This window comes from Sminthopsis crassicaudata, chromosome 4 (genome assembly GCF_048593235.1).
Source record: "Sminthopsis crassicaudata isolate SCR6 chromosome 4, ASM4859323v1, whole genome shotgun sequence".
Lineage (NCBI taxonomy): Eukaryota > Metazoa > Chordata > Mammalia > Dasyuromorphia > Dasyuridae > Sminthopsis > Sminthopsis crassicaudata.
The window spans coordinates 225,642,989-225,657,127 of NC_133620.1; the positions used below are offsets into that span (position 1 = coordinate 225,642,989).

Below are 14,139 nucleotides of genomic sequence, written 5' to 3' on the forward strand. Positions count from 1 at the left end.
GAATTTGCGTCCAAAGAACTAGAACTCATAATTGAAAACCAAATAAATAATTTTGATTATATTAAATTTAAAAGTTTTTGTACAAACTAATGCAGACAAGAATTAGAAGGGAAGCAATAAATTAGGAAAACATTTTTATATTTACGTGTTCTGATAAAGACCTCATTCTAAAATATATAGATTAGACTCATAAGAACTAAAGCCATTCTCCAATTGATAAATGATCAAAGGATATGAACAGACAATTTTCAGGTGAAGAAATTAAAATAATTTCTAATCATATGAAAAGAAGCTCTAAATAAATATTGATTAGAGAAATGCAAATTAAAACAACTTTGAAATATTGCTATACACCTCAGATTGGTTAAGGTGACAGGAAAATATAATGACAAATATTGGAGAGGATGTGAGAAAACTGGGACGCTAATATATTGTTGATGGAACTGTGAATGGATCCAGCCTTTTTGGAGAGCAATTTGGAACTATGCTCAAAAAGTTATCAAACTGTGCATACCCTTTGACTCAGCAGTGCTTCTACTGGATTTGTATCCCAAAGGAGGGAAAGGGATCCACATATGCAAAAATGTTTATATTAGTCCTTTTCATAGTAGCAAGAATCTAGAAACTGAGTGGATGCCCAGAGTAGCTGAATAAGTTATGGTATATGAATGTTATGGAATATTATTGTTTTATAAGAAACGATCAGGAGGATGATTTTAGAGAGCCTTGGAGAGACTTACATGAACTGATGCTAAGTGAAATGAACAGAACCAAGAGATCATTGTACATGGCAGCAAGAAGATTATATGATTATCAGTTCTGATGGATGTGACATTTCAACAATGAAGTGATTCAGGCCAGTTTCAATGATCTTTTAATGAAGAGAGCTATCTACAATCAGAGAGGACTATGGGAACTGAGTGTAGATCACAACATAATATTCTCACTCTTTTTGATGTTGTTCACTTGCATTTTGTTTTCTTACTGATTTTCTTTCCTTTTTGATCTGATTTTTCTTGCGCAACAAGAGAATTGTATATGTTTACACATATTGGATTTAACATATATTTTAACATGTATAATATATATCGGATTGCTTGCCATTTAGGGGAGGGGATTGGGGAAGAGGTAGAAAATCTGAAACCCAAGGCTATGCAAGGGTCAGTATTGAAAAATTGTGCATATGTTTTGAAAATAAAGAGCTTTAAAAAAAAATACAAGCCATTCCCTAATTAATAAATGGTCAAAGGATATGAACAGACAATTTTCAGATGAAGAAATTCAAACCATTATCTAGTCATGAAAAAAGTGCTCTGTCACTATTGATTAGAGAACTGCAATTAAAGACAACTCTGAGGTACCCCTTCACATCTCTCATATTGACAGGAAAAGATAAAGATGAATGTTGGAAAGGAGGTGAGAAAACGAATTGTTTGTGGAGTTGTGAACTGAGCTAGCCATACTGGAGAGCCATTTGGAACTATGTCCAAAGGGCTATAAAATTATGCATACTCTTTGATCCAGCAGTATCTCTACTGGGTCTGTTTTCCAAGGACATCCTAAAAAAGGAAAAGAAGCCACATGTGCAAAAATGTAGCAGCAAAGAACTGGAAACTGAGTGGATGCTCACCAGTTGGGGAATGGCTGCATAAGTTATGGTATATTAATATAATAGAATATTCTTGTTCTATATGAAATAATGAACAGGCTAATTTCAGAAAAACCTGGAAAGATTTACATGAACTGATGCTAAGTGCAGTGAGTAGAACCAAGAGAACATTTTATACAGCAACAACAAGATGTCTAATTGTGATGAACCTGACTCTTGCAACAATGAGGTGATTCAGGACAATTCCAATAGACTTTTGATGGAAAGAGCCATTTGCATCCAGAGAGAGAGCTGTGGAGATTGAATGTGAAACACAACATAGTATTTTCACCTTTGTTGTTGATGTTTACTTGTTTTTTATTTCTCATTTTTTCCTCATTCTAATCTGATTTTTGTTGTACAATATGATATATGTGGAGATATGTTTTAAAGAATCACACATGTTTTAACATACCTGCTGTCCAGGGGAAGGGAGAGGAGAGAGGTGGGGAGGAGGGAGAAAAATTTGGAATACAAGGTTTTGCAAGGGTGGATGTTGAAAAGTATCTTTGCATGTATTTAAAAAAAACAAAAAGCTATTATTTTTTTAAAAAGACTCTTCATTTAATTCTGCTCTCCTTGCTAACTATTGTCCTTTATTTCTACTATCCTTTGTAATTAAAGCTATCTAATCTCATTACTTTCCCTTTCTCCTTTCACTTAATTCAATTTTACTTAATTTCACTCTGCAGTCTGGTTTCTAACCTGATTATTAAATTGAAAGACCTTTTTCCAAAGTTATCAAGTGACTCTTTTAATTGCCACTTCTAATGGCCTTTTCCTGGTTTATATCCTTCTCTATCTCTTTGGAGCTTTTTATACTGTCAATCACTTTTACTTCCTGTATTTTTTCTCCTTTATTTGTTTTTGGACATTATACTCTCTTGGTTTCCTTCAACATGTTTTACCAGTCCTGTGATGTAATTAATCACTGTCTACTCCATTCCACTTCATGGTGAAAATATGGCCATTCTTTCCAAGGCCAGCCATCTCTAAGTGCATCCTTGATCCTCTCCTTTTCTATCTTCTTCAAAAGATTGTCATCACTATCCTTTTCATTATCTTTAATCTTCAGTCGTTGCCTATCTAATATCCCCATCCTGATAGCCTATAAACATATCTTTGATATAAATTAAATAAATTTTTTTAACTTTAATATAAATCTTACTTGATCTAACTATCCCTGCTATCATCCTATATACTTTCCCCCATTTTCAGATAAAACAGGTGTCCCAAATTCTCTTTTCTTTTCTTTCTTTTTTTTTTTTTTTTTTCCTGAAGCTGGGGTTAAGTGACTTGCCCAGGGTCACACAGCTAGAAAGTGTTAAGTGTCTGAGACCAGATTTGAACTCTGGTCCTCTTGAATTCAGGGCTGGTGTTCTATCCACTGTGCCACCTAGCTGCCCCCCAAATTCACTTTTCAAAGAGATTTTAAACTTTTCAATCTGGCTTCCACTTCATCAATCACCTGACATTGATTTTGGTAACTACAAAGTTATTGTTCTCTTTGACTTCTCTGAAATCTTTGACTATAGTCTATTACTTTCATCTCTGAATATTTTTTTCCTTTTGTAGGTTTTTGTGACATAACACTCTTCTGGTTCTGCTCCCATCTGTTTGGGCATTCCTTCATTGTCTTCCTTTCTATAGCTTCACATCATAGCCTTAACCATGGTTTTTCTCAAAGTTTTCTTTTTTTCCTTTTTCTATATTACCTCACTTGGTGATCTCATAAACTCTCAAGATTTAAAATTATTTCTACGCAGGTTCTTCCTAGATCTTATATATTAATCAATAAACAGTAGTCATTCTTCTGTGCTCCAGTTCTTTGTCACCCAACTGTTTTCTAGAAATCTTGAACTATATATCCTGGAGACATCTCAAACTCAGCATGTTCAAAACAGAACTCATTATCTTTACCTCAAACCGTTTCTTCTCCTGAACTTTATTATTACTGTGAAGGCTTAGTCATTTTGATTTGAAAGCTTTGTATTATCCTCCACTTCTTATTCTCACTCTACATATTTAGTCCATAGCCAAATTATGTTCTCTCTCAGCATCTCTTGAATATGTTCCCTTCTCTCCATTTACATGACCACCACCCTGCTTCAGACCCTTACCACTTTCACTCAGAATACTATAAAATCCTGGTGTTTCTTTATCACAGATCTCTGTACTTCAGTCTAATTTTCACTCAGCTGCCAAGTGATTTTCTTAAAGCATTGATGTGACCATGTCACCATTTTACTTAATAAACTTTATAGTTGTTGTTCTCAGTCTTTTTTTAGTCTTGTCCAACTCTTTGTGACCCCTTTTGGGATCTTGTCAAAGTTATTGGGTTGCTTTGTGATTTCCTTCACTAGCTCATTTTACAGATGAGGAAACTGAGTCAAAGAGGTTCAGTGACTTGCCCAGGGTCACACAGCAATTAAGTGTCTGAGGCTGGATTTGAACTCAGGAAGATGAGCCTTCCTCATGAGAAGCCTGGCAGCTCCGTCTACTACATCACCTAGTTGCTTCCAAACTCTGCCCAGCTTGGGCCCTTCTTACCTTTCCAGCCTTTTCTCACTTAATTCCTACCCATATACACTGTGATCTAGCCACACTGATCTGGGAATACAAAGGACAGAAAAACTGTCTAGTTATTCAGGTTTACAACCTCACATCTTTCTTCCCTACTTTTCCCATGATTCTGTCATGTAATGACTTGTCAAGTCTTTTATCATTTTTGCCTCTATAGTATTATATCATTTCTTTCTATTTAACTGTTAAGGCAGTCTTCCTGAAGCATAGATCTCACGTGACATTCTTTTTCTCAGAAATCCTCTGGAGCTTCCATCTTGCCTAGGGCAAAATATAAACTTCTTATTCTGGTATTTAATTTTTTTTTTTTTTTTTTTTTTTTTTTTGCAATCTTCCTCCTGCCTAGCTTGTCAGTTTTATTTCATATTGTCCCCTTTGATATACTTTATGTTTTTACAAATGAACTTAACGTTTTTTGAACTGCAGTTATCTCCAACTTTTTTGTGTGTCCTGTGTCTTAAAAGTTTTATATTCTACCATCTAGAATCCCTTGATTCCTTCTAGATTTAGGACAGGTGCTAGTTTCCCTATTCCTACTTTAAATGCTCACCTTAAATTATCTTGCATTTATAAATCTGTATATGTAAATTTCCCTTTTTTTCTCTTCAATCCCCTCATTCAGAATGTAATCATCATAAAGATAGACACAAAATAAAGATAGACAAAAATATATTGACATCAGTAGGTAAAGCATAGATAGTACTGTTTTATAATAGGTGCTTAATAATTTAATTTGAATGATTCATGGTGAATTGTTAGGCTTAAGCTTCTAAAAGTAATTTTTTTGTCTATTCACAGGGATGTAACTGATGATGAGTCTTTTGTTGATGAACTAAGAATAACATTGCGTTTTTTTGCATCTGTATTAGTTCGAAGAATTCACAAGGTATAGATTTTTAATGAGAAATTTTGGGTTTTATTTTTAAGATTGCTTCTTAATAAACCAATCATTTTATTTTTCTTCTACATGGAATATTTCAAATTATTTTTCCCTTTTATTTTTAGTGCTCTAAGATGAATTGAATGGTTAAAAATGATTCAGTTGTCCCATTTTAGAATGGATCTATTTAGGCTGGAGGAAGAGAACAGTACTGGGCTTGAAGGTAGTAGTAAGACCTGAAATTAGATCTGGTATCAGATACTTGCTAGTTGTGTGACCCTGGGCAAACCATTTAACCTTTCCTTGCCTCAATTTCTGCAGTTGTAAAGTGGGGTTAAGAATAGTATCTTCCTGATCAATTCTGATGGTCGTAGCTCTCTTCAACAATGGGATGATTCAAATCTCCAGTTGTTCAGCAATGAAGAGGACCAGCTACACCAAGAAAAACTATGGGAAATGAGTGTGGACTACAATATAGCATTTCCACTCATTCTGATATTGTCCGCTTGCATTTTTGTTTTCCTTCTCGGGTTATTTTTACGTTCTTTCTAAATCTGATTTTTCTTATGCAGCAAGACAACTATATAAATATGTATACATATATTATTTTTAATATATACTTTAACATATTTAACATGTGTTGGACTACCTGCCATCTAGGGGAGGGAGTGGGAGGAAGGAGGAGAAAAGTTGGAACAGAAGGTTTTGCAAGGGTCAATGTTGAAAAATTATCCATGCATACGCTTTGTAAATAAAAAACTATTTAAAAAAAAAAAAAGAATAGTATCTTCCTTCCAGGGTTAACATGAGGATCAAATGTGGAGGATTTAATACAGTTCCTGGCACATAGTAGACATTGTATCAGTTCTAGTTATTACTAATATTAATTACAATAATGTTGAGGCAATTATTATTTGATAGTTTCAAAAATACTAGCCTGAGAGAATAAGTATAGGCAAAGAAGAAATAAATTTTTGCATTTTGCAGCAGATGTGATAATTTGCTTGGACAACCCTTAGAGATTCAACTAAAATTAACTGAAACAATAACTTCAGTGAAGTGCAATTGATATAAATCAGCATTTGTGTATATTGTCCCCAAAAATCCAACTGGGAGAGGTCAAGAAATTTCTATTCATAATAACCACAAAATGTGTAAAATATTTGGCTCTTTACCTATGACATGAATAAAACCACAAAAGCATTCTTTACAGATCTAAAGATAAATCTAATTGGGATATTTGGAGTAATATGTGGGTGGGCTGAGGATATATACATAATGTAATAAAAATGATAATACTGCCTATTACTGTGCCTTTTCTGTGCCACAGCAGTCAAACAACCAGAGGATTGGTTTTTTCTTTTTGAACTAGAAAAAATGATAGTGAAATTTATCAACTTGGAAGGGTAAATGTTCAAGAATCTCAGTGGAAAAAAAAAAAAATATATATATATATATATATATATATATATATATATATATATATATAGTGCTTTAAGATTTATAAAGTATATACTTTCAAATGTAACCTCATTTTGTCCTCACAACAATTTTGGAAGGTAAGTGGTGATGTTATTTTATAGATGAGGAAATTTGAGGCAGGCAGAACTTACCTAGGTCACATAGCAAGTTAAGTTTTTGAGGCAAAATTTGAAGTGAAATCTTCCTAACTACAGATCCATGCTGTATCTACTGTACCACCTAGCTATAAATATAAATAAATGGTTAAAAGATTTGAATAGGCATTTTTCAAAGGAAGAAATCCAAGCTAAATTATTAATAGAGAAATGAAAAGTTACAGTAACTTTGAAGTTTTGCCTTACTCGAAGTATTTTGGCACAGCTGACAAAAATGGAAAATAACACATATTGCAGGGATCATAGGAAAATAGATGCATTAATTCTGTTAGTGAAGCTGCAATTTGGAATTATGCCTCCAAAGTCACTAAACTAAGATGTGTCTTTCTGTACCTCAAAGAAATCAAGAAAAGAGAAAAGACATGTGCAAAAATATGGTAATGCTTTTGTAGTGGCAAAGAACTGGCAATTAAGAGGATCCTAATGAATTGGGCAGTGACTTTGTATATTATTATATGTGGACATAATGGAATATTTTGGGTCATAAAAAATTAAAATAATGGACAGTTTTAGAGAGACCTGGAAATGCTTGTATACACTGATGTAGTATGAGGTGAACGAAAGCAGGAGAACAATTTATATGCCAATGAGAGTATTGCAAAGAAAGACTTTTGAAAGACTTAAGAATGCTAATCAGTTTTATGGCTAGCCATAATTTCAGAGGACCTGTGATGAAATATGTTACCAAACTCTCAAGAGAGGTGATAGACTAAAGCTATAAAATCAGATATACATTTTGTTTTTTGGCATGGCCATTGTGGGAATTTGTTTTTCTTCACTATCCTTATTTATTACAAGAGTTCTATTTTTCTTTCTTTTCAGTGTATGAGGAAGGTTGAAGAAGGGAGGGATTAGGGATATGCTTCCCTTCTTGCCTTCCCAAAATAAGAACAAAACTTAAAGAAGATCAGAAGGAATCGTAAACATGTAGATCAGCATTGAAAACCAAGCTCTACTTAATAGAGGCTTGCAGTTTCATATATGATCTTTTACAAAGTAAATATGCTTCTTATTTAGTGTTTTTTTTTTTTTTTTTTTTTTTTTTTTTGCCTTAAATAAAGGAACTAGAAGTTTTTAACCTGTGGAAGAAAAAGGTTTTGGAGCAGATTAGGGGAGTGAAAGTGGGAGAGGGATGATTGTGATCTTCAAATCTGAGGGGACAGAAGTAGGACCAATACATAGAAGTGGCAATGGGATCATTTTAAGGCTCATTTGTTGGTTCATTACAAGGAGAAACAATTATTGCTCTCAGATAATATTGTCCTTCAGCAATATCTGGACTATTATGGCAAATTTGTCAAATTCTTACAAGATACTTATTGTGTGCACTGGCAGGAAAAATTTGTTGAGGGGAAGTTTGTGCCTCAATTAGGATTGGTCCAGGTGGTTTCTAGGATCCCTGGAAACTGTTAATTCTTTAATTCCAACAGTTCAGATGTGCATTTTGAGAGATATCTGAAAAGTATAATTTGAGGTTGATTCAAATGGAATCACATTACAAGCAATGTGTTCTTTGAATATACATCACTTTTAAAATCTTAGTATGTTTGCTATAGTTATCTTATTTTTAATATACTGCATTTAATATTTTAGCAATAGGTATTTTGTATTCAGTATCTTAATGATAATTACAAAATATTTTACTTTGATTTAAAATTTCTTCTTTAGGTGGATATCCCAGCAGTTATAACCAAGAAATTGTTAAAAGCAGCAATGAAGCACATAGAAATGATATCTAAAGCAAATCAGAAAGGTAACTCATCTTACCCAGCACAATTTGAATAGTATTTTTGGAATTATATGTTTTCCTTAAAATTTCAAATATTATTTGATAAGGCAGAATGAGGTTTTTAGTTCCTTTAGGTGTGGGTTTTTTTTTTTTTTTTAATTAATCTCCCTTTTTTTTAATAAACTTTGGATGACTGTTAAAAAATCACATTGGTCTAATTTAATTCTAAAATACTCTTTGAAATTATAAAACCTATCATGTAGTTGGTTTTTTGCAAAACTGGCCTCTACCATATAGTTTGTCTTGTTGTTTATCCAAGTCATTTTGATATTATAAAGGAAAGTTATCTCTTACAGGTGTCTTTTGATATGATTTCTTTAGATGTGAGATACTTGAAACTATAGATTTAAACAAGTTATCTAGTATGATGCCTTTTCATTTCATTTTTATAAGAATTTGTGTTGATATTTATGTATCAACCGTATTTTCTTTTTTATCTTTCCATTTTGCCTTTCCTACATAGTCATAATTCAAAGAATAACGTGACAAAAAAAATATTTTAAAGGGGAGAATAAAAGATAAAACAACATAATGAAAAATTCTGACATGTGTAAGGTTCCACATCCATACTTCTTACGTGTTCAAAGAAGGGGTTGGGATGATCTTAGTCATTATAACTTATAATTTTGGTGTTCCATTTATCTTGTAGTTAATATGTAATGTTCTCATTTGGTTTTCTTGGAGTCTTTGAAGCAGCCTTCGTTTCACTAGAGTAATCACTACAAGAATAGTCAGGTGTTAAAGTCCAAAAATCTTTATTGTCTCCTTCACCTGGTGCTCAGTTAGCTTTCTCTTGGCCTTCAGAGGGGACTTAGTTACAATGGAGTAAATGCAGGAGGACAGGCCAGCCACCACAAGGCTGATGAAGATGGAAAGGAATCTTTCTCTCCTTGGCTCTGAGAGCTGGAATTCCCACCTCCAGTCCGCTTGTCTTCTCTAGCTCTGAGTCTGAGTCTGAGGGCTTTTGCTTCAGCCTCTAGCCACCACAAAGGTAGAAGATGGAATGAATCTGTCTCTGCTTGGCTCTGAGAGCTTGAGCTCCAGTCCACTTATCTTCTCTGGCTCTTTTTCCGAGCCTCTCAGTCCCCCAGGAGAGCCACCAGGAGCCTGGTGAAGGTGGAAATGAATCTTGTCCAGTCCTTGCCGGCTGTTATATACTCCATTGTCATAGGTGTGAATTTTGTGGAACTATATTAAGTACTAAATACATGTACTGAACTAGAGAACTATTAAGCACCATGCTAAACTATATAACCATTGTTTCATCAATTCCACTGACTTAACACCTTGTAACAATCCTTGTTTCAAGTTCAGAGTTCTGGCCCATAACATTAATATTTTGTTTTTCATAGAAATCTTTTCCATGTTTTCCTATTTTCATTTTATTCATAATTTCTAATACTCCATTATTGTTCAATCATTTTTTACTTGTATCTGACTCTGTGACCACATTAGGATTTTTTTGGCAAAGGTAACAGAGTAGTTTGCCATTTCCTTCTCCACTTTATTTTACAGATAAGGAAACTGAAGCAAACATGATTAAGTAACTTGCCCTGGTTCATATAGCTAGTAAAGTGTCTGAGGCTGGATTTGAACTCATGAACACTATTCTTCAATGAGTGAGCATATGATATGCTTTTTTAATAATTGCATTGAAGCAAAAAAATTATACTTGTATACTTCTGTTAATCTATGATCTTATTAATAGTGTATCCTTCTTATTCTGTGTTGTCTTCTGTTATCATACTGAACTTGCATTACAAATTTATCTTTTGTTTTGGAATGAATAAAAAAGTATTTATTACGTACTTATTATGTTCAATATGGTAAGCACTAGGGGATACAAAGCAGAAAAAATAAGATACTTCCCAGCTATTGAAAAGCTAGTTCCAATAGGAGGAGACTGTACATGTTGAAGGCTTCAGCTTCAAATCAGAAAAGCCACAGGAATCCTTAGGGTGTGGTGCAAACTTAATGATAATGCATCTTCTTCAGGGTCATTTCCATTGATAACACTATATCTGTTGCTGATGTTGAACCATTTGAAAGTCCCAGGAATTTTGGTAAATTTTCTTTTTCCAGGGCTTTATTAGCTCTAGCTACGGAGGAGTTGGGGACTGCTACATTTGCAGAAGATATTGAAAGATTCCATCTCCACTAGGGTGGAGTATGATGTCTAGACTGGTAACAGAGATGTTGATCTGAGGCACCTTTCTGTTTCCAGGATTCTTGTGTTTACTAACTTGATTTGATTGGCAGTTGATCATGATTTAATAATGGCAGCAGAGAAGTTAGTCCTTATTTTTAAGGATTTTCCTCTTTGGTGATGACTATGGAGGCTAGATTAAAAAGTAAGTATGTTGGTTTGGGGAATACTGCAATTTCTAAAGGTTCTTGGATTCTGAGTCCTGAAATATCTTTATCAGAGTCTGAGGATAAATTGCAGTTAAGGTGTAATAAGCAATGATTTGACTTGCCTGTTCCATGTCACCTTCTGTCTTAACCTCACAGTGCCGTGTTTGATCAGTTGGTAGTATGAGTGGGGAGTCTTTTCTCCATAATGCTTGTGCCTTTGGATGATTATCAGGGTAGGAGGACTGGGGTACATGACAGTTAAAAGGTCTTCTTTGGTACATTTAACATTTTATATATTTTAGAGCAATATCTGGACTATTTATTTATTATCCCTCACCTTTCAACATAATGTTTTGTCAATAAAAAGTTATAATAAAAAAAAAGAACATAAGACATTATGTTGAAAGGTAATTTTTCAACATTGACTCTTGCAAAACCTTTTTTTGTTCTTTTTTTTGTTCCAACTTTTCCCCTCCTTCCCTCCACCCTTTCCCCTAGATGGCAGGTTCCTATACATGTTAAATATGTTAAAGTATGTGGATTAACTTCTTTTCTGAACATGTATGATTATAATGTCTTTAATTGTTAATATATTCCAACCTTTTCTTGCCATGCATTGTCCTATTGGCTTTTCATGTGATAGGAATTTTTTATGGTGTTTTGTGATTCATAATCATTTATAATTCTATCCAACATTGTATTTCATGATATATAGCCAGAAGAAGATCATCATTAAAAGTGTGATTTGATTGTAAGAATCATATTAAGATCATCAAAAAATGCTATACAGTTTTTCAAATACAATTCATCTCATTCTCTTCTATTTATTTAATTCTAGGCCTGGTTCAGTCTATTTGCATTGCTTATGGAAGTTATAAGTACTGATGGACAAAGTCAGTGGATTGTTTTTTCATCTCATGTCAAAAGCTTCCTGGTACAGTGGGAAGAGTTTTGGTTTGTAATCAGATGACCTGGGTACAAGTCAGAGCTCTGACACATATCTGAGCTTAGGTTCTCCTGATTCCAAGGCTGGTACTCTTATCCATTGTGCCATTCACCTGCCCCCACTCCAGGTATCTGGGCCTAAATTTCCTCTATGAAGTGAGGGAGTTAGACCAGATGGCCTTTGAGATTCCTTCCAGTGTTGTGATCTTGGGTTATTTTTTTCCTATATCATTTATTGGGTTAGATTCCATTGATTGTTCATTAATTTCTCTGAAGAAAGCCCATAGTTTTTTGGGACTTGGTAGACTTGACAAAATGTTATCTGTGATCAATATCATCTGGAGAACTTCACTATTCGTAGGGGATGTCTCTTCTATTAGAACTTCAACCTGGTTATCATCTATTACTGTACTTATTTGGCTAGTTAGTGGTCAATAAATATGTATAAGTGCCAAGCACTGTACTAAGTACCAGGGATACAAATATTAAAAAGAAAAACATTTCCTGCCCTCATATAATCATGTAAGGAAAGACAAAACAAAAAAGGAAGCCGAAAACAGGGGTTGAGGGAGAATATGAGAGCATATTGTCAGAGTCAATCAGTCAGAGAAGTCCTAAAGTAGTGTAGCTAGGTGAGCAATAGGATTTCTGATCTGAATTCTCTACTTTTTAAAAAATTTTTAAAAATTTTTTTATTTTTTTATTATATATTTTTTTATAATATTATCCCTTGTATTCATTTTTCCAAATTATCTCCCCCTCCCTCTACTCCCTCCCCTCCGATGACAGGCAATCCCATACATTTTACATGTGTTACAATATAACCTAGATACAATACATGTGTGTAAATACCATTTTCTTGTTGCACAATAAGCATTAGATTCAGAAGGTACATGTAATCTGGGCAGACAGATATTAGTGCTAACATGAATTCTCTTCTTAAATGGAAATTTGTAGTTCATGACTCTACCCTCCAATTAGAGAGGCAAAGGGTAAAGATGAAATAGATTACCAAGGCTCATGAGATCTTATAGGATGATGAGGTATCCTAGTAATGAATTTGACGGACCATCCTAGAGAAAGAGAAGTTCCAAAAGTAATACAGACAGATGAAAAATAAGCATATATCTCTCTGATTTTTGATTTAGTAATGAAAAGAATTTTTTGAACAAAGTAGTTTCCATAGTTGCATTGAGTAAGGGATTTTATGTATTTTGAATGTGTACAAACAGTTCATTATATCAAGTCAAATGTTATTTTGTTGTTTTTTGGTCACAGTTGGTTATTGAATTTTTTCTATCTTTCCATCACTTGTGTTTCAGTGAAGATAAGAAAAATTGATGCTACTCACTGACAGCTCCCTCTTCTCTCTTCCTCATTTCATACCATTCAGTTGCTTTCAACTGTCTTTTCACTCCTGTTTTATATGAGATGGTTTTTCTTTTTGCCAAGGCAAACTCCTCTATATATACAAATGATTCCATTACGTATCATTTTCCCCCAGCAAATTGGCTACTCTATTATCTTTATTTTTCTTTCTTGTCCTTAAAACACAACTAAAATGCCACCTCCTTCAGGATTTCTAATTTCCTCTAGTAGCTAGCATCATCCCCTGTTTGTGTGTGTATATATGTATGTTATCTCACTCATTAGAATGTAAGGTTGAGGTAAGGAACTCTTATCAAATGAGAACTGGATAAATAGCTTTTGAAAACCTCAGAAAGGTTTTAATTTTTTTTTTTTTAAATAAATGCTAGTTACTGTTTTTGTTTTCTTTGTGTTCCCAGTGGTTAATAGTACCTGACATATAGTGAGCACTTGATATAATCTCATTGATTGATATTTTTAAGACTTTACTGGTATGAGGGACATTGAAACAATAAATAGTACCAAGTGAGAAAGTCTTAAGCTTATACTTGAATATGTAGGAGCAGATTTTAAATTGTATAGTCTTAATGTTCCTATACATTTTAATCTTTTTAACTAGTCTATAATTTAAGGTGAAATTATTTTACCCATCTTTTTTCTTTTGCTGAGGCAATTGGGGTTAAGTGACCCCTAGGGTCACACAGCTAGGAAGTGTTAAGCGTCTGAGGCCTGATTTGAACTCAGATCCTCCTGACTTCAGGGCTGTGTTTTACTCATTTTCATATAAATTTTCCATGTTAGTGATTATATAAACTGGCCATTATGGAAGCTGCTGAGACCTGATATTGGGTCATGGCAGCTGCTGTGAGAGTATTATATAAATACAGTGAGAATTTATTGTCAAATTCCAGATAAACTATGTTTTTAGCAATGA

General features: G+C 33.7%; 1 protein-coding gene across 13 annotated transcripts in view; it reads left to right on the forward strand.

Annotated features, from left to right (window-relative positions):
* SNX14 (sorting nexin 14) overlaps window positions 1–14,139 on the forward strand; it is a 110,212-nt gene that overhangs the window by 20,743 nt on the left and 75,330 nt on the right. For 8 of the 13 annotated variants that reach the window (XM_074310348.1, XM_074310347.1, XM_074310356.1 and 5 more), the window contains 2 exons: window positions 5,030–5,117; window positions 8,417–8,501. In XM_074310348.1, coding sequence (XP_074166449.1) covers window positions 5,030–5,117; window positions 8,417–8,501 — 173 coding nt within the window. Of the gene's footprint in view, window positions 1–5,007; window positions 5,118–7,631; window positions 7,745–8,416; window positions 8,502–14,139 lie in introns of those variants that run through there. The other 5 variants (XM_074310349.1, XM_074310350.1, XM_074310359.1 and 2 more) reach the window with 3 other exon arrangements.